This window comes from Apostichopus japonicus, chromosome 4 (genome assembly GCF_037975245.1).
Source record: "Apostichopus japonicus isolate 1M-3 chromosome 4, ASM3797524v1, whole genome shotgun sequence".
NCBI lineage: Eukaryota > Metazoa > Echinodermata > Holothuroidea > Aspidochirotida > Stichopodidae > Apostichopus > Apostichopus japonicus.
The window spans coordinates 6,043,308-6,068,002 of record NC_092564.1 but is presented as its reverse complement, the minus strand read 5'-3'; the positions used below and the strand labels follow the sequence as shown (position 1 = coordinate 6,068,002).

Here is a 24,695-nt window from a genome sequence, read left to right as displayed (position 1 = left end):
AGCTGCAGCAAACAATTCTCCGAGAGTTACACAGTTAAACATCTAGACATTTCTACCTCGTTTGTATATTTGCTTCCTTCATTCGAATTATTGAAGGTACCGTATGCTGAGTTTCGTCACTTTTTCATACCAGTAAATGTTACCAGCTGGACTTGATAGATAAGCATAATATGGGAATGATAAATTGTAAAATGAAGTTTTTCTGGCATATGTGCTAAGTTGACATTGAGTGAGTTTGTTTCCCATTGAATGAATTCAAAATGTCCAGATGGTAAACGTCTACAGTAAATGGTCTGTTCAGCTATGTAGATGGAAAAGCGCACTTTATCCTATTACAGAGGGAACAGAAAGTTGAATTTTGGATTAAAAACCGAAAGGAATTTTTCGAGTGCAACAATTTTTTTACTGGTACACATGTACATGTACAAAGTGAAAGCATTTCCATCTGCAGTCTGAAAGTGTTAATCTTAACTGAATGCTTTCCAAGTATTTGGTCACAGTCACTCGTAGGATTTGGCATCAGCTTACAGCTGGGGAACTTAACTTACATCTATAGCACTTCATGGCTCAGTTATAAGAATGCACACAGCAGAGATCAAATTCCAGGGAAGTGTTCTACTTTATTAAACCTGAAGGCTTCATCGAACACTTCCTTACAAAAACAATTGTTATAATTATGATTATTATTATATGTTATGTATGAAGCAAGTAGAATGTTTATATACATGTAATATTGTTATGAGAACAAATAAATGAAAGTCTCAATGAATAGATGCTCTGACAGCTTGAAGAAAACGTTAAAGCCCAGGTTGATCAAGTTTTGAACGTGTTTGACTCCTTCTGCCGAAACCTTCCTCTCCACATTACAAGAAACAAAATGGCATCGCATGGTGATTTGGTTGAAAAGGCGGTAAAGGCGGTTTTGGAAGACATCGGGAAGTATGCTCCCGGGGAATTCAAGAAACTGAATGCAGAACCGGCCAAGAAAGAGAAGATTATCCAAGCCGCGAGAGCAACGGCTACCGAAACCCTGAAGCTTACCGATGAGTTGCGCAACCAGCCTGAAGACATCGCTGCACGACTCAGCAAGCACCTCTCCGACGAAAGAATTCAGCTAATTCGAGGAGGGCTTGAAATTCCCACTTTCCGATTGGAAATTGCAAAGAGAGATAATGAGAAGTACTGGTTGGTATTAACCAGGGAAGGAAAACAGTTTCTACCCTCGCGAGCAATTTCAACAGCTCTTGATGTCGATTGGGGAAGCGTCATGCAGTTGGCCAGCATCTCAGTTGAGGCAGTTTTTATCGTCGTGTCTACCGTCGGGATCGAGGTATCTCCGAGTGAAAGAGAGATGGAGCAGGCGGTCAACGAAGCAGCTCGAGCGATTCGAGCCAGCTCAAAACTGCAGAGGGCTCTTGACGATTTTGTGACAGCTTGGGATTCAGCAGGAAGTGCCTACAGTAAAGCTACAGCCCTCTTCTATCTTATCAAGGATAGCTACGCAGCTGGGATTCTGTGGACCATCATCAAATCTCTGTTTAGCAGCATGGCGTGGTATGATTGGCTGGAGACTGCGGCGAAAGTTACTGCTATGATTGTAGCAGTTCTCGCAACAGACGGAGTTGCTCTGATCACTGAAATCGCCCTCATTGTGCTCTATGCAGTAGACTTTGCACGGAAGATTACCAACATAATCCAGCTTTCCGAAATAAAGAAAACCCTTTAAATAAAATTTGTTGATTACACAATATCGTTACTACTTATATACACAACACATGTATCTTTTATAAATCAACGTGGGAACCATTTCATCTTCAATTGCATTAGAAATGTCGTTCATAAAATAATCTAAATGTTAATTAATGCTGTCTCTGTAGTATAGACTACATTGTCCAGTCACTTTAATTGATGAACCTCAGCTGTTTAAAGCATCATGAGATATTGAGATGGGGGTTTCAACTAATAATTTCAAATATTTTTCTCTGATTACCGAAAGACTGTGAAGGACCAAGAAGTTATGAATTTTTGTTTATTAAACAGACTGTCCTGGTTCCAAGGCTCTATGTGGGTCATTTTTCGACTAACAATAACCTTGTTTGTCTTATTTTTAATATTTCTTCAAAAATCCTCCTTTATGTTGACTTACTGATTTAATATACTGCAGCATATCACCCCCCCCCCAAAAAAAAGATAAAAAAGTGTGTTGCTTGTAAACTTTGTGTATGGTACAGACAAGACCCCCTCTTCCCTCTGCCCCCCCCCCCTCCATTTTTTTTAGCGTGATACTGTATGTTCGTACAGTAGTAGCCTACAATACAGATTCTTCAGGGGCAAAGTAGACACTTTAGTTTGCACCTCTTCTAACTGTTTGTAGTCTGCAGTTAGGATTCTCTCATCTACTGTACCTGTTCTATTTAGTATGAGTAACATTCTAGTACAGTGCCGCTTGCCCCAACAATCCCCTTCTTCCTCCCCCCAGCTCCATCCCAGTTGGTGTTTAGACTTTCTTTACCAACTCAGAATTTCACATTATTTTCGGACAAGTTAAAGGCCTTGGCTCACTATTTGTTTGTGCATGTAAACAGTTTCACGTCCGTTGGCTACGTAGCTCCACAAGTGTGTTAATTTGGTGACCAGTAGTTTATTCAGTAGATTGATTTTGTACAAAAGTGTAAACCACTTATAGCAGTAGTTTATACAGTAGATTGATTTTGTAAAAAAGTGTGAACCACTCACAGCAAGGACAAGTGTCCTACTTAACTCGGATGTGGAATAACGAACATTGGTAAACAAGCAAACAGATATCAAAGGCCGAACGACTTTCAATTATAAATATAACTCGGAAACAATAACTTGGTTTTAGTTTATACAAGTTTGCGTTTAAATTTTGCCTGTACATTTATGTGATATGTAAACAGTACATAGGCAACAGTTGCTACAGACTGGAAAACGTTACATACAAGCTAGGGTACCATGAGCAATTGAGTACTCACATTTTGTCTCGCCTGTTTTGAGATAAATAATATATAATAATATATATAATAAATAATAATATAATAATAATGATATGTATTTTATTTTTATATATGATCTTGTAGTTCTCTTACATCCCTCTATTTAGCCATACGTCTGTTGCCCTTTTGTAGTAATTTAGCTAATGTTGCCATTCGATGTACCAGATGAATAATTCCAGGGGTTGACTTCAAATTCCGGCCAAAAGCATAGCCGTTGGCCTACTGTTTTAATGTCTTTTTTATTTCAATTCACTGCTATCGCTACCGGTTCTGACTACTTTTGAAACCTTCCCTGCTAATGTTGCCTTCAAAGCCACAGAGGTTCGGTCTTAAATTTCTGCTACGTATCGTTTTAATTGCTTTTAATATATATCTGTTTCTTTCTTGTAGAGAGGAATGGTTGAGGTTATTTGAATGCAAACATTTTGACAGTTACATACGAAAGGAAGCCATGAAGGGAAAACTACGAAACTGTACGTTCAGAAGTTTGTGCTGGAGAGTGAGTCAAAAACGTTTTTCTTAACTCTATCTGACCGCCGAGATAAAGAAGGGAATGTTATGGGACCAGGTGAAGAGAAGCCTTGGGTTTGACCACGGTATTATGGGTAGTAATTGAATGATTAAAGCAGCTTGTGAAGCAATGTTGAAGTTGATACAATTTTGTGTTATCATGAAATGCTCACTATTTATGAAACTAAATGTATCCTATGATTTGTAGCATATCCTTAACCATAGCTTTGTAACTATATTTTGTGTGAAATCTATTCTCCTTTTCTGTCTCCTTCCCTTCCTCCTCTTTCTCTACTTCCTCTGTCTCCTCCTTCCCCTTCTCCTCCTCCATCTTGGCTTCCTCCTCTTTCTCTACTTCCTCCTATCCTGTCTCCTCCACCTCTGTTTTCTCCTATTCTGCCTCCTCCATCTCATCCGTCTCCTTCTCCTTCTTGGCTCCCTCCTCTTTTTCTACTTTCTCCTCTTTCTCTACTTCCCCTTCTCCTCCTCCTTCTTGGCTTCCTCCTCTTTCTCTACTACTTCTGTCTCCTCTTTCTCCGTCTCCTCCTTCTTGGCTTCCTCCTATTCTCCCTCCTCTGTCTCCTCCTCTGTCTCCTTCTATGTCTCCTCCTACTTGGCTTCCTCCTCTTTCTCTACTTCCTCTCCTCATTCTCTACTTCCTCCTATCCTGTCTCCTCCGCCTCTGTTTTCTCCTAATCTGCCTCCTCCATCTCATCCGTCTCCTCCTCCTTCTTGGCTTCCTCCTCTTTCTCTACTTCCTCTCCTCATTCTCTACTTCCTCCTATCCTGTCTCCTCCACCTCTGTTTTCTCCTATTCTGCCTCCTCCATCTCATCCGTCTCCTCCTCCTACTTGGCTTCCTCCTCTTTCTCTACTTCCTCCTCTTTCTCTACTTCCTCCTCCTATTCTGTTTGCCCACCCTTTGTCTCCTCCCTCTCTGCCTCCTCAATGTTAAGAATTATTTCATTTCCTTATCGATAGGTATTTCTGAAGTGTCTTTCAACCAACGTGTCTAACTGGGGAGCTGAAGTCAAGGCCTCGAGAGACAAATACAACAAACTTCTTCACAGGGTGATGAAGAGCCCTGAATCTGAACTCAAAGATGAATCCTTAGATGTGTCTCTTAATAATCCTCTCTGTCAATCTGAAGATGTAAGTATCACCATGGAAATCATTCTATCCATATGATCCCTCCAGCCTTCCCTCTGCCCATATCCCTTACCCATGCCCCCCCCCACCTACTATGCCCCTTACCATACCCCTTCCCTTCCTTCATTTATTTTTTGGAGGATTCCCTTGTTGCTCCCTACTATTTTATAATAACCTCACAGGACAGAGCTACTGTTGTTTGTACCATTTATGGCTCAATGCAAAATATGCTATGAACTAAATTGAATCTGATGGGGAGGGGGAGGGGAGGAGGTGCCAGAGGGCTCTATATTCTGTCTAGTTGTGCCATAAACACAGTCTGCTCTTATTTGGGATATTAAGAGCACAGTAAACAAATGGATGTTGTGTGCTCAAATTTGTTAAGCAGGAAATTCAGATATACCTCTTGTTTAGTTTTACCGTGAATATTAAACATGAATTGGAAAGAGAAAGTATAAGATACATAAACAAACCTTTTTGCACAATGGACAATTTAAAAAGGGCAAAAAGTATTTCTGTAAATTGATAACAAGATGAAGAAAGGGTAAAAAGGACACAAACGTCATAAACAATGACACTGTTTAGTAAACCTTTCAAGGTTCGATAAATCTGAAAGATTATATCATGAAGAAGTTGTTTGGTTATTGGCTCATTAAATTCTTCTGATGCTATCTTAGAAGTAATGTTACTTCTCTTGTGTTAAGTGTCACCAGTGTTGGTGGGTACATGAAGCACCATAGAGAACAGAAGCACAGAACAGTAGAGAACTTATAAAGAGTTCTTAGCATTCAAATAGGCCAGTGCCAGGCACGTAGCCAAGGAGGGGGGGGGGGGGTAAAGGGGGCGATCGCCCCCCCTCCTTTAAGCATATTTGTTTATGATATCGCTAGTAGTTTTAAAATAGAAAATACTTAGATGCAACTTTCAAGGCCTGGGAAGTGTCATTTCCAGCGATCTGGGAGGCATTTTTGGCCAAAATTTTATTGTGCGCTTCGCGCCAACTCATGGTGGCGCTACGCTTAGATAGTTTGCTTACAGGATTGGCCCCTTCCTTGGCAAATTCCTCGCCATGCCTTGGCCAGTGCGCTAGTTTCTCGAGTCGGTTAGTTTCAGACTCGATGGGTAGTGCACCAATGCTGTGAACTTTGATGGGTAAACTTCAATAACTTCTTGAAAAATTACAAATCTATGGTGATGTTTCAAGTAAAAACACCAGTTATTGTTTGGATGGTTTTAGAAATGGTTTTTTATCTTTTACTGTGTGTCAGCTAAATCAAAAGATCTAGTGATTTACTATGTACTTCTGTTATGTTATTACAGACTTGCATGCATTCCAAACTCCAATACAACTAAATAGTTGAATAAGTGACTGATTCTTGTTAAACATTACCAAAAATAGAGTTGATTATTTCACTTAATTGTCAAAGTGATTTCTGTTTCGATAGTGAGAAATTGTACGTTGGTTTTTCTTGAGTGGGATCTGTCGTAGATCCCTAGAGGAAATTAAATAATGCAAAGATGTACCGGGTTCGTTGACCAATCGATCGGTCCAGCATTCTCTCATTTTACTTAAAATTCACAAATGTCAGACGTCACATCTTTGTTTTTCTGCTTGAAAGAAATCCGGAGTTTGGAGCAATCTTGAAAAGCTAACCAGAGTCATAAAGGCTGAAAGTGGATCTATTAAAACGTTACCTTTTATACATGCTGTTCCAGAACCATGCATTTTACAAACTTAAATTTGGTTTTCTTTGTTTTTAACCCAGAGCCCGTGGCAAAGATTTTTCGAAGACAAGAAGAACAAGGGTGAAATCCAACAAGACATCGACAGGTGTTTTCAAGAGATAGCTTTGTTTCAGAAACCAGCCATGCAGACTATGATGCTAAATATTCTATTTTGTTATGCCAAGGAAAATCCGGAAACAAGTTACAAACAGGTACGTTTGACCTATTTTTATGCATGATTTAACAAATTTACTTCGTTCTGAATAAACATTTTGATATTCATACATGTGTCTTTATATCTCTTAATCTCCAACCATTGACAGAATTATATATGGTTATAACCATTCTACTCTGTAATTAAGGAACCATTTATAGCAATTTTGTCTCTCTCTCTTTCAATATTTTTTTTCTTCTGTGTTTTTTTCTCAGGGTATGCATGAGATATTAGCTCCTCTCATATTTGTTTTACATTCCGATCAACAAGCCTATCTTCATGCCAAAGAAATGGAGTCCCTTCTGTAAGTATATACACATATATGTCTACCTGTTAGAAGTGGTTGTTTCAATATTTATATATACCTATACGTGTGTTGATCCTTACATGTCAAGTGATTTATTAGTAGCTCCTAAATGTCTGCAGAGTGTGTTATGTTATGTTTCATTTCTTGTTAAAGGTTGATGTTTGTGTAGTATTACTTTCAGATAATTGCAAAGTTTCATGTCATTCAGAGGTCTTAATGTGACCTTCTTATAGAGAGATTCCTTTAGTGTGTCATAACCCGTGTTAGTAGTAACTAATAGTAATGGTAATTAGTAATTATTCCTTCTTTTTTTTTTTCTTTTTTTTTTAATTAAAAAATATATTAGTAAAAATCAATAATTAGTAATAGTAATTAAACTAGTAGTAATGCATAGTCTAAAATTGAACCTCCAGATAGCCACGTAACTGTACCAGGGGGACTTGTCCCCTTCACAAGAGCTCGAATCTGAGTCTGGCATTTTTAATGCAGCCCTACTGACCATTACTCAAAATATGAATGTAATTGATCACACCCTCCTTGATGTGTTCAACAAAACTGAGGTTAATGAATGAGTTGTTTATACAGTAATGAATTTAATGCTATCCTCAACATGTCAGCCCCAAGGTCACTTTTCACAGTAATATTAAAAGGATAGTAATCAGGAAAATTGATTTGTACGGCAGTCAGTGAAAAGAAAGACTGTATTATATTATAAGCAACCTGTTGAAAATTTGCACTTTCAAATCTTTTGTACGTTTTCGAGATAATAACAATTTTGAAGTTGACAAGTTTTTGTACCAAAAGTGAACTTGAAGCAAACAGGTGTCATATCATGCTTGCACACAGCCAAATCTGTTTGATGTGTTGCTTTTGAAATCCTCATCCAATTTTCTTCAGACTGTTTCAACAAGATATGAATTTGCACTATAGTCTCTGGGCTATTGATGGCTTCACATCCGTTGAAGTAAAGTTGGAACCTATCCAATCCATGGTCAAAAACAATATTAAAAGTGAAAATGGACAGAAAACCGAAACAGTTTGCTATCAATGTGAAACTGGGACCATGACACCTGTTTGCTTCAAATTCATTGAATCGTACAGACTGTGATGATTTCGACCATAAAGGTCTCCAAAAAAAACCCCCAAAAAAACACAATGTTAGGAAAACTTGCATGCAACTTTCAACATGATATTTTAGTGCATGTTTGTCTTGTTTTAGTGTGAACTAACCTTTTTAAGTGCATTTAAAAGCAAACAGGGAAATTTCTCAATTTTCAACTGTTACTAATCTATTTAATACTTGCACTTTAATTAAAATTAATGATATACAAAGGTATGAAATTTAAGTCTTGAAGAACACTCCTCAAATTTTCAAATTTAACTGAAAAAGCTGCTTTGAAGGTCTTTCTTGGAAAGTCCCTTTGATATAGCCAAAACTTGTTTTGCTTCTGTGCTGTTGATTTGACCCCCAAAATATGCCTGTAGCCTTATGTTGTTGTCTATAACAGTACCCTGTGAAGGTCAAAGTCCTCACCATGGTAAATTTCTTTTTATACAGGCTATTTGACTTTATTACTTTGTACACAGTGTAAACATTTCTTACGGATTTATAAATGAGGTAATGCAAACTTGAGTCCAAAGTACATCCAGTTAGTGAGAAAATCATCATAATAGAAAAGTATAAATGAAAAACAGAAAAGCTGCAGCAGTTATCAGTATTTCGTGACGACCAAACTATATTAGCCTCAGTAGTGCTAGTTTCAAACTGCACACTAAAGTGTTTTTTTTTGATACAACATTTGACAATTTTTCTTTATAAGTTATGATAAAAATCATATGCTCCATCTGCACAAGTTATTAATTATACAGTCTCATTCTGCATTCTGTTATAGACAGAGAATAATTAATACCCATCCTGCCAGCCTAAATGATCTATCTCTTAGAGAATGACACTTTGTTTTCCTAAAGTTGGCTTTCGCTTTTGTCAATAATGGGAAAATGCTTTTATGAAACAAAGTCTGACATAATAACAACAACACAGATTGCTTTTACACAGACAGTGTTGAGCAGTTTGTTATTTATTGTGTCTCAAACTTGTCAAAACTCTAGGTTTGCAATATTGGAGGCTTAGACAGACTTTCCCACAAATAAGTACGGTTGTGAATTTCTGGAGAGGTAATTTGTAATTTGTAAATTGTTTCTTTGTTTCTATCAACTCCCTTGTTGTGGAAGTTTGCCTCCCTGGCTCTGGTTTATAAGTTTTGCATGCTTGATGATATGTAGATTTCGTAATCAACCTGTAACTCAATGTTGTTGATTTTTTGTTGTTGTGTTTTTTGTTTTTTCATTCCTTCTCTCTGTCATTCAAACAGCATTGTTGGACCAGACACAAGGTATATTTCAGATTTGATGTAGGAATGGGGTCTTTTTCTTTGGCTTGTTTAGACGACAGCTTCTTATCAAATAATAAAACATGGAAGCAATCATAGCATGTTGATCATAATAGTCATTTTAAGCTAGATCTAGGACGTTTTCATGGTTGAGGTCATAAAGGTCAAAGGTCAAGAAGTAGTTTTCAGAAAGACTTTTACACACTTCTTAAAGCTGCATTATGCATTGCATTATCACTAAAGTGAAAATTTCATATGTCAATAAGCCGACACATACACTAGCTTGTTTCGTAATCCCACAAGACTAGTCTGTCTGAGTTAACAATTAACTGACTGGAAACATGTGTACAGTTTGTAAACATCATTAATACATGCTCTGAGCGTAATGCGGCTTTCATAGATAGCAGACCATTTCAGCTGTAGAACCATATAGAATAGAAGGGTGCATGCAGGTAAATGCTTCACCTATACTATACAGTCTAACAGTAATGTGAAAACATTATTGCTTCTTTGAAAACTAGACATCATAGATACTGTAGGTAGGTCTGGTTTAATGTTTAAACTTTAAAAATATTGACAGAATTCTTAAGAGGGTTAGGTTGAATATCTCAAGCCCTTGAGCGATATATTACCTTCACTAATGGTAATATAGCAAATCCTACAAAGTGTATTTTTAAAGGGCGGGAAATAAGCCAACGACAGCATTCAGCCATTTCACACTTGTAAAGTGAAATATTCACTGACTGATGTGGTAGCCGTTGTTTGAAAAGATCCCATTCTATCTCTGCATAGTTTTCTAATCATTAATAACTTAATAGCTTGCATCTAACCTACTTAAGCCTGAAGTAGTACTAAAGCACATCAATAGCACATCAATAACTTCTACTTTCCATTTGTTGTGCATGCTGTGGAAAATCACTATTACTTCCAATATATCCTGACTATCCAAGCTATAACTTAAAGTTTGTATGAACTTATGGTCTCATCATTGTATTGTATCATAGATTCAACAGCCTCAGTATAGATATTGTCATATCTTCAGGCATTTATTTTGTATATATATTTGTCTGTTTTATAAAACAGCTACTGTATTTCTGTGGCATGTCAATGTGACACATCCATGGATGAAAAACATATTCTACACTTTGAGTTGAAATGCACTATATTAATATCTTGTTATTCACTCGAGATATGGTTGGTTGAATGTAAACTATTTGTGCCAGAGAAACTCTTCCTTTCTTATGGATGTGGACTATAGTAGCTGATCTATAATGTCATCATGAGTAATTTGTTTATTGTTAGAAAGCATGATTTTCCTGTTACAAAGCTGTTGTTGACCAGTTCAGTTGCCATTCAATTGCCTTCAAGTTGCCATTCAATTGCCATGATGACAAAACAAACTTTGCTGTAACCAAATTATGCATTCATAAAGTTTTGCCAAATTTCCACAAAAAAAATTAAAAATTGTATCTCCGATTTTACAAAATGTTAAAAGGATACATGTGATTTTGATCTGAAGAATGCAAGCTGTTTTCAATAATTATTTGTTTATTTTAAGTATCCAATTAATTTCAGTTAAAACTAAGTTCATTGTAAACAAACATCAGCCATCAGAATACCCCTTTAAGTAGTCCATCTAAACATTCACTGTAGACAATGAGACATTTTAGCATATATACATATATACTGTGTGTAAAGAATGCTCTATAATATTTACGTAAATCTGATTGGCTATCATAGAAACCATTGTTAATCTTTAATCCACCATTCTGATTTTCTCTTTCTTGAACAACATATATAATATTATTTGGAAAAAAAAATTTTTCTTTTACCAAATTTTCTTCTCTTTCACCCATATGAAGTCATGTAGTTCATTGTTGTCATAAGTTTACACATATATCATATACTTCACTGCAGTATTACACATCTGCCTTTCCATAAGTTGTGAATAAAATCTAACTTTTAGTTGAACCTGTTCCACACTCAGCTTGGACTGAGGTGAGAAAAAGTTCAGTTTTATTTACCCAATATGGCATGGCATTTTTTTTACTTGGTATGATTGCCTTCATACTTTTCCACAGACCTCCTACATACTGTACCTCTTTTGCCTCACAGACCCCCTCCCTTCGCACCCGCCCATCCCAACGAGTACAACCAGAGACCAAAAAATTTAAGATCCCACATTGAGAAACATGGCATTAGTAGGCCCTTGAGTGAATGGTAAGCAGAAGTATTGCAAAATCTGCATGGGGCTTAGTGTAAGTGAAATGCACATGGCTGCCCTATTATAGAAAGTTCTCTATTCTCTTCAGTTTAAAACTGTATATACATACACCTGCTATTATTAACCAGCATAATTCCTTTGATTGTCCTTGAAGTTTTAATTGCAGTAGATGTTGGATTATGTAGTAGCGTAGTAATTGCAACCAATGCTCTGGCTATAAAAATAAAACATGATGGTAAGAAATTTGCCGTGTTGAAATATCGTTGTTTCATTCATTGATAAATAGCTGGAAAAGTGATCCCTTGGTCTGAGACTGAAGAGTAATGAGAAAGAGAATAATGACGGGATGTTGGTAGTTTTGTGGCTGCATAATGATTGCAATGGTTAACTGTAGTCTGTGCAATTCCTAAATATCAGAGGATCCCTGGTTAACTATCTAAAGAGAAAAGTTTAATTTGAATATGTAAGCAGTTATAAGCCGTTTTGATATGATTAGAAATAATAATGTGTTTGGGAATGATCTTAATTATTCTACTTTGTGATAGTCATTTGTTATTCCTTTGTCGAGAAGAAATAAAAAATGTATAAAAAATATAATCTAGTTCCTAGCAAGTAAGTAGTTCTGATGAAGCACAGCATGATGGGACATTTGCCCCTTTTCCCCCAGTTAAAAATATAAAGAGCTAGGCTAATCATTTGTATTAGAAACAGTTTCTAATACAATGCATTAATGTGAAAAAATGTCAAATGATAGCACCACTTCTATATGTTATTTTACTTGTAGAAAAATTCCCAAAGGGGAGGGGTAACCCCCTCCCCTTAGACCCTCTCCAATTTATCAGCGTTACATTTTTTCCCCCACCAAATATTTCTGGCCCCCTAGTTGCACTCTCCCCCCCCCCTCCCAGATTGCCTAGTATTTCACTCAGCTTGGAAATCAAAGAAAAGCTTTGGGAGGAATTTTCAGTAGAATTTTCTAGTAGAATTTTCAAAAGGGCAACAGCAGGACCATAACAACTTTTTGGTAATCTGCTCAGTACATTTTGGGAGGGGATGGGGGGGGGGGTGGAGTAACAAATGATGACAGGCAATAAGAAAGGCAATTAGTGCAATTAGCTATTAGTTTTATCATTTTTTGATTTTCAATTTGCCTTAAATTAGAAAATGTTTGTTCCACATTCAAACTTGATTTTAAGAACAAACTGACAGAACATTCCTCATTTGCACTTTAATAACAAAACTTCCATAATTGCAGTTTACTGCTCATTTTTGCTCTCTTTGTCTTTGCAACTCAGTTTAATAACTTTCTCACATCCAAATTGTTATTGTTCTAGCACGAGTATGTCTGGAATATTCATGTCGTCTAAAGTTTCATCGCTTACTCATTTTGTGTTTTAATCTGTCGAAATATCTTTTGAATTCTTTTGACTAATGGACACAAGATTATCTCAACAAAAAGATTCCACAAATCCTGGAGAGGGGGAGGGGGAGCCGTGGGTACTTAAGGTGAAGGGGGCAGAGAATTTCCATAATATTCAGAGGTCACCTAACTGTCAACTGGTGCCATTTAAAATTGTACCATACGATTCTAAAAAATCTGAGATGTTGCAATCATTGACTTTATCCACCTACCCTTGAGAATGCCCTTAACTGCATATGTAAAAGTTACTCGGAAACAGTTATTACCATATAGCAAGCCATAGTGTGTATTTAAGCTGCACAGCGGTACATTGGTATGTGCATTGTCTTGCTCATCATTACTACATCATTATGCATGATCTCATATTTAATTCATAATTCCATAAGTTGCCTTTCAATACATGCATGCAAATTTCAGGCTCATGGAAGCAAAATCTATGTGGTTGTACCTTCACAAACCTTAGCTCTAAATTTCTGCATAGAAATATGCAAATTTAGTGAAGAAATTCTCAATTCAGACATTTGCCATAATAAGTTGCATTGAAACATAGAAATTATACTATGTGATCATGTACAGTTTTTGAAAACGTTATCTCATTCTTCACAACACATCGACACAGTTCCCTATCAATATTGATAAACATGAAGCCTCACCATTATATTAAATCATGCAACTGATCCAAATGCCATAAAATCTCAAAATGTTATCAGTTATTAACTATTTATGTGATGGTAAAAGTTATCAGACATCTGAACAAATTCAGCAAACCTTGTGATGAAGACCTTTCTCTCTGTAAATTTATGAAAGCCTCTCAGGGGACATGTTACCTTTCTTAGTTCAACCTGTTTCTAGTACTGATGTACACACAATATCAGTATGGTTTCATACATATTTATACAGCATTCTGCTCCCCTCTCTACATAAAAAAAAAATCATCACTTAATTGTAGCCAAAAATAAATACAAGCATTTTTTTTCATTTTCGCTAAAGTAAACAAGTTGGTATTGAATTCCGAAATTGAAAGATGATCTGTTTTTTGGTTTTTTTTTGTCAATTAGATTAGTCTGGATTTAGTGAGATTAGACTGGTGTTTATCCTAATGCTGATTATGATGTAAATTCACAATAAATTCATGTAACACTTCTCGAAAGATGGTGAAGTAAAATCAAATATATATATTATCTTCTTCATACCCCAAAAATGATCACTCAACAATCATAGTACCCCAACCACCTCACATCTTTCTGAATAAAACTTGCAAAGGAGAGAGACTCCTTTATGTGGAAGGGAGGGGGCATGGAAGGGGGGGACTTGGTGGCCCCTTCTTCCTGTATTTTTCCCCATTGCATGAAAAATCATTTATACTAGTCTTTTGTACATGTTACATAAATTACACTCTTACAGAAGATTGTAAAATAATCGGTCTCCATTTATTCAAATGCCAGCAAATAGTATAAAATGCAGACAAAGTCATATTTTGTCTCCTTCCATATGTCATTTTGCTATCTCTATTCTGTTTCTTCATTCATGTTCAAGAAGTTTTAGAAATCCTAGAAATGATTTTACGATTAACAGCATCATTTGTTTCTCTGTCATGTACAGGCCTTTAGCCGGTGAAATCCTGGATCCAGCCTTCCTAGAGCATGATTCCTAGTAAGTAAAATGCTTGAATTTATACTGTGAATGGGCAGGTACTGGATGGGGAGGGATGGGGGGTGGGGGAAGGGGTGTAGGATGGGTCACTGTGGGTGCGTAATTCCAAGTCTGTTTTGAAAACCACAATCACGACATGATACACTTTTGCCACTAAGATTCATATATTTAACAATTTGAAATCCCTTGCATTTATTGTTTATTTTGGATTATTGTATTGATCAAGTTAGTTTGTTATTCTGTATACATATAAATTTATAAAGTTGTGGATGAGCAAAATTTCTGCTCGTGCAAAGTAGTAGATATTTATTTAATCATTGTTGTTTGTGTCCCTGTGTATACTTAAGTTCAAAAGAAAGGATAATGTAGTAAAAGTTAAAATAATCTTATGATATAGCTGACGTTTTTGGTAAACATATGTAGATAGCCTAGTGTCTTGTAGGTAACACAATGGGGGATGGAAAGCATTGCCATAGGAAGTGTTTAGACCAGCTGCCTCCACCAAACTGAAGGAGAAAGAATAAAGGAACAATTTTCTAGATACATTTGGGAAGAAAACTACCATTAACTGGTGGGAAGTGAGACCATAAGGAGCTGTGTTAACCCTCAGTTGATCCAGTCATATCTTGCTAACACAATCACCACTATTTTCCTATCCAAAAGTACACTGTTTTCAAGACTCATGGAAACCATGAAGCCGTGGTTCCAGTACGGAAAGTTGGAATCGGGGAACTCGAGACTCAAGAAGCCTGTTCACGCGGCTCCCTTTGCCATGAGCGAAGATGATCTGCTACCCTCCACGCCGCTAGCCATCAAAATTCAGAGAATATATGACGTCATTCTGAAGAAGAACGATGTCGAGTTGTACACACATTTATCTAGGTTGGATATACCGCCGCAGGTCTATGGCTTGTAAGTGATATAGAAACCGTAACCAAACTTGTATTGAAATTAGTGTTTACACGGGTCCAAAAATCGGGAACCAGGTACCCAAGAGCCGTTACCCGTCGGGTATATGGGAACCCGGGAAAAAATTGTTTACCCTTGTGTATCACGATTCTCAAGAAATTACATATTGGATGCTATAATAAATGAATTATATTCTCTACTGACAATGTTTTCATGTTCAAATACGTAGGTGTAAGTAATTTGAAATGCATCTATAAGGAGGCTGCTTGATATAGTATTGTACAATCAGGGGAGAACACGCCCACTTCATTTCCAGCGATCTCTCTTCCCAATCCACTGAAGAAAATAGAGGGATAAAAGAACATTTATCTAAAGCTAAAGTCTTTCTCCTCAATCTCTTACCTTCCACTTCAGTCTCTTTATCCTTACATTTACTTTCTGTTCACTTCCCTCTCTACCTCCATCTCTGTCTTCCCCACTACTTCCTGCTCTGTCTTGCCATCCTCTCCCCTTCCCCCCCCTCGCCTTCCATTCCTTTCCTGTCCCTTCTCACCTCTTGTAAAGAACGATTCTGCGAGTAACTTCTCATTCACAGAGAGTAAGTGGAGAAGCCTTGTATAAAGAGAACTTGACATACTGCATTCTTAGAATTGGTGCCATTATTGGTTCAATCTAAGCTACTGCCCGTTGGTATTAATAACATTCTTTTCAAACTTTGTTTCAGCATTGACCATGTCCTATGATTTCCTTTACTCCATGTTAAGTCTTTTCCTGTTTATCTCTTTTGCACAGAAAGTGGGTTCGACTTCTCTTTGGTCGAGAGTTCATGTTTCAAGATTTGTTAGTTTTATGGGATGCCCTCTTTGCAGATAGTACGTCACTGGAGCTTATTGACTACTTCTTCGTTGCAATGATGATGTTAGTGAGAGAACTCTGTAAGTAATAACCAGGACAGCTTATAAGTTAGGGAGTCTAGTAATGTAGCAATCCCCTACCCTATCAGGAAGGCTTATCAGTAAGAAAACTCTGTAAGGGAAACCAGTCGGTATGCGGCAACGGCAAACCTATATGGATGGATAGAAACAAACACAATCATCATTATTAACTTGGTATTAACATGGTAGAGATGCTTTCATAAATTAAAGATTAAAGTTAGTTTATTCTATTGTGGAAGGTATCATGATTTTGATATTCCTTTCTATACAAGTTTGAAGACTTGAAACAAGTCCAAAAATGACATGACAGGACCGCGATTTTAACAGTCCATTTTATTCAGAAAGTAATTTATTTTCCAAGCTTTGAAGGCTCTGATATTTATCTCTTATAAAATATAGGTGTAGTCAGATCTTGGTTTACTCTGACCATTGACATCAACCAAGATTCCTCTCTGGCCCTCCTCTGAGGGACATAATTGATAACCCCATATCAGTTGCATTTTTGTTTTGATTGCTTTTATCTTCTCTTTTTTTCTTTTTCCAGTACTGGGTGCAGACAGCTTGGCGTGTCTGACTCTTCTGATGCATTTTCCAACGTCGGGCGATATTCATTTTCTAATCAACAAAGCCCTCCATTTGAGAGACCCACTGGTAATATTTTCTACGAGAGACTGCTCCGATATCCATAACAAGTAGCTTGTTGATTTCTATGTGCCGGTATTTCACTATCACTAATAATGTCACTGATGGTGATCTACACTTCCTTGTACAGTCTGCCACATAGCCTTGTCTCGTGTGCTTTTTGATGTCATCAAATATCTATGGACAAATATCATTCTTGGTAATAATTATTTTATGATATACAACATATATATGTAGGTACACACATACATACAGGAACACACATACATAAACGCACACATACACCCACACACGCATATAAGAATATACGCATATACATACACACACACATTATGACACATACAACACACATGAATACATACATACACACATACTTACACACATACATCATACAGACATACACACACACATAGTCGTCTTTTCAGTGAGCCGAGTCTCTCACAAATGGAACTGTGATTTCTCAATCCAATTTCATTTTATATGTTTTACTTTTGATTGTATCTTCAGAACCATGCCAGGCCACACAATTACCAATTCAAAATTTTCCACCAATCCAAGAATGGAAATTACTTTGCCCAAACTCTCCCGAGGAGGATGGAATCTAAAAGGAGCCCCAGCCCGCAGAAGATCGCATTCAAAGATAAAACCAATGCCGCCGTCGCCTCGGGATTCAACAGTCTGAAACGGATGACCAGGACGTCGGCCAGCGAGAGACCTACCAAGGAGGAGAGACCAAACAGGATGGTCAAGTCAAGCACGTATGGAGGTCAGTGCCTTACTTACCTGCTACCTCCCCATCCTCATTATTGCACTCTTATTTTACTGTGCACCTCACTCTATTGTGTACCTGATACACTGTATCCATGACTATACTCCTCAAAGTTTTTTTCAGTCCAGATTTTCTGGGGTCTGTATCATTCATAGTTGTAATAACAGACTCCTTTTCTGTGCCCCATGCTCCCTGTCTGTGATATATTAAGTTTTAAACAAAGAGTCATACTTACTAGCATGAACAATCCTAATCAAACCATACAACTATTCAGGGGACCTGTATGCCTATTTTGGGGGGGGGGGGGTCAGGGGGGTGGCTATAACAATTTCACTTAGTATACCGTCTTGCTTTTATTGTGATATTTTACACAAATTATATGCTAGAAAGCATCGGTTAGTCTGGACTTGAGAGGAAGGGTACTTTTTGGGTACTAAAGGATATCAAGAGGGGGGAGATAAGCAATTAAGTTTGGTTCGGTTTGTGTAATTGAAGATACATCATCCATCTGGGGCTCTCTTCACGATGATCGCACCCTGACTGACTGTAAGTCAACAGTTTATAATTATATTGACCATGTTTGTTGTTTGTTTGTTTGCCCCTCCACAGATATACCACACCCACTCTTCCAGTCCACCGATGAGGATCTACAGGTACAAAGTAAACCATTATCCAAGAAGACCGTAGCAGCGCCTCTGAACAGGGTAGAATCGTTCTTTGGAAAGCCAAGAAGTAACAGCAAAACCAAAGAAAAAGAGGTAACGAATAGCACCACAATTGGGGAGAAATGTAATATATCGCAGATTTCAATTTATGGCAATCCACTTCAAAATTATCACCTTTATGTATCCTCTGACAATTTGGAAACTAACTTAATCTGAGGAACATTGGATTGCTTCTGGAGAAATTGCATAGACTAAACATCTTGCTTACACAGGTCCCCTGGATGCATGAGTTTAAACTGTCAACATTTTGTGGCTATTACCACCCCCACGCACTCCCCGCACTTTCTGGTGAAACCAACGGAGGAAATATCTGCTCCACACAATCCTTGTTCGTTTGTGGTTTACAAATTCATCTATGTTCTGGAGAGATGATACAAAACTACTTACCATTTGTAAAATTTGGAACAATTATGCAGTAGATACAAGTCGCCCTTAAGCGATCATTTACCATTCACTACTTGCATTGTGCTGTTAAGTTATTCTTACAACCAAGGAGCAAATGTCCCATTTTGGTTGTGTAAGGTAAACATGGAAACTTCAGAAGCACACCAACCTTTCGCCAAGATGCAGTAACTTTATTTGGATTAAATGTGTAAATTGTAAAAATCCAGTTCCAAGCTGTTAGCTTATATCGTACTCTGCCCCCATATTTGCCTGGTAAATGAGTTATTGTCGTTTAAAACTGAACGTCTGATTAAAATGGTGTTCTTTCTACGTTAAAGGAAAGCGAATCGCAGAAAGAATTGATGCTACTCAAGGGACGGATGAATGATACACAAAATATGTGCAAGTACTGCGCTACCAAAATGGAAGCTCATATATGTAAGTCTGGATTTATCATGAAAAATACATCAACTAATGATTCTAGATAACCAAAAAAAAAGTGATACTGTTTGAAGAATATAAAAATAATAAAACAAGTAACATGTATGTTCCACGTAAAGTGTATTGTAATAATTGTTAGTAAGCTAGAAAGTTGACAGGCCGATGTAAATCCCTGATGAAAAGGTTAAGTTGATTATTTTCAATAAAAGTATTAAGTGAAAAGCTTACCTTCTTTATTTGGCCCACAACGTTATTGCAGTTGATGCCTATCAAGAGCAATGTCCACACAAACAAGTGCTGTGTTGATAATGATAATGATGTGCAGAATTGATAATTAATTATGATAGTAATTTATGATTGGCTCCCAAGCATTTGCTATGTTTAAATATGTCAGAAGCAGTATTTATCTCTTGCCAGCTTAAATAATAAGTTAACATTAAACCTAGCTATGAGATTTGTTGCACAAAGTGGAAGTGAATAGACCCACATCATTTGGGAACCAAATCTAATCGTACACAGCATTTCAAATGAATAATTACCTGTCGACGCACATTTAGTTTTTCCAAAGACCTTTGTCGATGGCCTTATATTTCCTAGGTGGCATGGAACATCTAGCCATTTATTTTGTTTGCCAAATTTTAACTTCAACTCTAGTGTACCGTGTGTCATCTTTACTGTAGAATCTGTTTCAACTCAAATCACGCATGCAAACAAAATATAATTTCACTTTAAACCTCATAATGGAATTTTATATTCATGCTGTGGATTCTATGTAAGAGAAGCTAAATCTGTCATAAGTTTACTAAGACAGATGCCAGAAGTTTCATTGACAATGAGCTGTGTTTAATTAAACGCAGAGAATTGTTTCAACAGTAACATGCTACTCATTGTTGAGCGATTAATTAGAAAAATACCATATAATACAGGAATATCCATAACAAAGTTTTGGTTACAAGGAAGGTCTAATCACCCTTGAATCTACATATATATATTGGAATTTGTACCCTCTGTGTTGATATCTGTATTTTACACACTAATTTAATATGGTGCATATGTCACATTCAACTTTATCATTAATTTTCTTTTCAGTACAAATACAGGATGCATTGGAGAATCATAAGTTGCCTGAAGAGGACACTTTGCTGATGGCCTTAGCTGGCTTAAAACAGGTAAAGACTAGTAACTTTAGATTCCTTCTGATGGCCTTAGCTGGTCTAAACAAGTAAACATTACATCACCACTGGTGGCAGCTAAATACTACAAACATCGGTTATTTTCAGTTTCACATTTTGTCCCTTCATTGGATGCTACATTCATCCTTTGCCGACTTCCATAATTTGATGTCTGGATCCAGGTGGCTCAACCCCCCCCCCCCTCCCTCACATTAAATAATATCTTTGTATCACCTCTCCTACCTCCCCCCCCCTTTATCTACCTGGTTGTCTAGGTGTCGGATTACCTTTCTTCTGGCCTCCATATCTGTTTTCCAACCACTCTGCCTGTTTACCTATTTGCCTATTGTCTTTGTGAAAGGCCATTTGTTTTGTTTTGTGTTTAAACAATAAAGTTGATTTTAGTAAAACAAGGCTCTCATTTTGCAATGACTTTTCAGGTTAAAGACATCTTGGGTGGCACTCTCAGATTTGCTCAAGGGTCTCTAGAGGAGGACGGGATTAAAATCAGCGATAATTACTTCAGCGAAGAGAGCGACGGGGGTGCATCGGTGAAACATTTCGACCAGTCTAGAGAGACATTCCTCCAAGAAGACGATGATACAGGTGCTACCGACGAAGAGCCTCACGTCAATAGCAACGGACATGTAAACAAGGAGACAGTGGAGGACACTGTGGAGGCTGATCCACTTGGAGTCAATTGATAAAAAAATATATATATATGTAGAAAATGATATTAACCATTCAAAGAATGGTCATTGACACAGAAGCAGACATGCTGAGAGATTTGCATCCTTTTGTGAAGTGGGATATTATAGTGTTCTTCACCCAAGGGTAATAGTTCCCATTCTTAATTAGATGATAAGTTAGCTTGCCTAACACACAAACTGTATGAGGAAAGTGAGGCCTACACTTCACAAAGTAATACTGTAATAGACATTTATAGCTTGTAACGCTGCCAAGGCCATTTGCCAGTGTTAGTGATGTTTCGTTAAGCAGTAGGTAAGAAAATGCTGATGGCTGTTTGCAGAGACGCCTAGCTGGGTTTACTCCTGTGGGAGAACATTTCTGCATTGTTTTTCACCACTTTTTGGTGACATTTTTGTTAGAATAATAACAAAAAATTGTATAGGAAACTTGATGGCCAAGTTTAATGGAACTTCCATTTTCTGCAAATTTGAATGATAGCACAAATATATGCATAAGCATATTAGTGGCCATGAGGTGTTTGAATGTTTCCATAGAAAAGACTTTTTATGTGTTTCTATGTTCCAAGAAGTTGCTCAAATGTTTGTGTCCAATTGAGAAATTGTGATCAACAATAATACAGAGATATCATTATGGCAATTTCTTGGTAGTTAATTAATCTCTCATTAGCAGTCCTGAAGAATTTCTTTTTCTTTCAGTAAACTATTCACAAGATCATATATTAGAAACAAAATTGTTGTTTACTGACACAAAATGTATTGGACTGCAAGAGCCATAGAGACAATGTTTGTAGCCTAAAAAGGTCAATGTTGGGTCAGAGGTAATCAACAAATATGACTTTGTTCTCAATACATCCATTTCCAAATAAAAATCTTAAATTTACTTTATAAATAAAAACTATCACTACAGGAATTTTGGTTTTCACTGAAGTAGAAAAAAAGGTGAGAAACACTGCCATAAAATTGAAAGTATTATTTTGACTCAGTGGTGTTGATCAGTATTGAAGGAGAAATGTATAAAATCATTTGGTTTCACAAATCGTGAATAACAATAACACACATTATAGACAATGTCAAAATAGGAAAGAATAAAAATGTCTTCACATTCAGAAGAAATGTTGAAAATCAAATTACCTATGAGAGCTTTATTTATATGTTTATTTTCTGCTGCAAGGCAAATTTTTTCCTCGATTTTTGACATAACCAAAACTCTCCATAGAGAACAAAGAACAGGATCCTTTATTCATTATTTCAGTTTTATACAAACTTATAGAGAGGGGAATGTAGGGGTCAGGGGATTTATATCAGGAGGGCAAGTGAATTTTCCTAAAGTATTCAAAGGTACTTTCAAATCAATTGGAATGCTCAATTATTCACCTTTGCTTTGAGAGAAAAGGGAGGGAGGGTGAAGGTAGGAGCAGGGGGAGTGAGGGGAGTAGTAATATTTATCTTAGTTGCATTTCATGCATATCAATGTATTAACAAACCTTACATGAAACTTGGTCATGAAAGATCATTAATCCTACTTTAACCTCTTTAAATGCTTTTCCAATGTCCAGCAACGAAACTGAAAATTGATAAAACTATAAAACAAAGCTATCAGGAATTAAAGCAAACACAAGCATCAATTACGAATGTGTATATATAGCTTTAGTGGATTTAACTTCAAGGTTTTCAGCTATTTAATTTATTCTTTGTTAAGTTTGTAAGTGTTTTGTATCTGAGGAATGCATTGTACAGATTTCAAAGGGACTTCCATTAAACTGGGATTTTGCGTTAATATAACTGAAAACCTTATGTTTTGTCACTCTGGTTTATTCCATCCTGAAACATTTTTATATTTATCTTAGTGTTTTCGTGAGAGGTTTGACAATTTGATATACAGTCAGTTTGTTTTGGCTTGAATGTGGTGGCATCTAATAATGTTGACGATCTTCTCATCTTCTGCTTTCTTGCAACCTCATGTGATCGTTCATTATTGTGATAAATAATGATTTTTAGGGATAAAAAGGGAAGACAAAAAAAAAATCAAGTTGTGGTTGTTTAAGGTTGATCATGTCCTGAACATCCCAGCTAATAACATCTAATTATCCACAAAGAAAAAGGGAAAAAAATGTCAATTTGATATTATCTGATTTATACTTTAAGTGATGTCCAATTTATGTTGGTACAATTGATCTGTTAAGATTGTCCATGTGTTAGCGTAATATTCTAAGATTAAATAGAACCTTTCAACCACGAGGACAGTATTATAATTGTCAGTCGTTCTGGTTGGTGAGAGCTTTTAAATTATTTAAAAATGGCTTTCTCCCTTGAAAAAAACAACTTGTGTGTGCAGTTTAACTGTTATGAACAAATTGCATATTTTCATGTTATTTTCTTTACAAGAGGAGATAATAAGTTCCATGTTTGACTGAGTACTTCCAAGTCCTCAATCCAGTTCTTGTTTCATTAATAGAAAAGAATAAATAGGAACCATTAGATAATATATGTTTCAAAAAGAAAAGTGTATAGTTTATATAGGTACTATATTTTATGTGCAATCTTGTCTTTGTTTATAGTTCTCCGCATTTTCTCTCTAAAATAATAAAAAAAACATTTGGAATTATTTCATCTAAGCGTTTGGAAAAAGATGTAACATAGAATCTATAATAAATTTAAGGGGAAAAAATAATAATAATTGTAGTGATTGAGGGTGGTAAGATTCAAGGGTAAATCCCATTTTGCACAATGTGAAACTCAAATCTGAATCACTTTAATGACTTAGGTTTGATATCATTTCATGCTTCTTTTCCCAAATTTTGTTTTCGCTTTTTCTGGGACTTTTTTCACATCTTTGTTTGGGGGAATCCCCTCATGGAGGAAAATTTCTCACGCAGTTAGAGCACTAGCAACTACCACATGACTTTGAAATGAATAATCTCAAATCACTTTGTAGAAAAAAATACTTTTTATAATGTTTCTTACTTTTCTCTCTCATTTCTGTCGGTATTCTAACAGACAGAAATGTCAATAAAACGATCAAACAATGTTATGTTTTCACATTTCATTAAATTAAACATATTTTTTGTTGTTTCTAATGTATAGTCACAAGTACATTACTTATAGGTTAGATTAGTATTTATACTAGAATGGAGGGAGTTTTGCTACTATATCGACCATGGTTAATGTCCAGGCTTGTACCTAGGTCTCCATGAGTGGAAGGGTTAGATGAAGGAAGGGGAGAAGAGGGAGCCTTTATAGTGATTATAAACATCAGACAACTTGGACTGCCTTTCACTGTGTTTTATTCGTGTTGGAAAACGCATCGTTTACATAATAATTCGTAGTTGTAGATTCACGATTTCTCAGAAGACAGGACCCCAGTGGGGTGGAGGGGAGGGGGTGTAGGGGTGGTGGACAAGTA

The 24,695-nt window shown here is 36.6% G+C and overlaps 1 protein-coding gene across 2 annotated transcripts in view; it reads left to right on the top strand.

The window, feature by feature from the left end:
- The window catches only part of LOC139966280 (TBC1 domain family member 5-like), a 33,837-nt gene extending 9,489 nt beyond the window's left edge, over positions 1 to 24,348 (top strand). Inside the window, exons 4-17 of one of the 2 annotated variants that reach the window (XM_071969136.1) lie at positions 3,405 to 3,513; positions 4,505 to 4,675; positions 6,439 to 6,609; positions 6,827 to 6,915; positions 9,291 to 9,311; positions 14,555 to 14,605; positions 15,269 to 15,517; positions 16,307 to 16,449; positions 16,994 to 17,100; positions 17,599 to 17,857; positions 18,470 to 18,618; positions 19,308 to 19,407; positions 20,500 to 20,579; positions 21,023 to 24,348. In XM_071969136.1, the coding sequence (XP_071825237.1) occupies positions 3,405 to 3,513; positions 4,505 to 4,675; positions 6,439 to 6,609; positions 6,827 to 6,915; positions 9,291 to 9,311; positions 14,555 to 14,605; positions 15,269 to 15,517; positions 16,307 to 16,449; positions 16,994 to 17,100; positions 17,599 to 17,857; positions 18,470 to 18,618; positions 19,308 to 19,407; positions 20,500 to 20,579; positions 21,023 to 21,286 (1,963 nt within the window). In that variant the 3' untranslated portion in view covers positions 21,287 to 24,348. The remainder of the gene's footprint in view (positions 1 to 3,404; positions 3,514 to 4,504; positions 4,676 to 6,438; positions 6,610 to 6,826; positions 6,916 to 9,290; positions 9,312 to 14,554; positions 14,606 to 15,268; positions 15,518 to 16,306; positions 16,450 to 16,993; positions 17,101 to 17,598; positions 17,858 to 18,469; positions 18,619 to 19,307; positions 19,408 to 20,499; positions 20,580 to 21,022) is intronic. The other variant, XM_071969137.1, reaches the window with a different exon arrangement.
- The last annotated feature ends 347 nt before the right edge of the window (positions 24,349 to 24,695 follow it).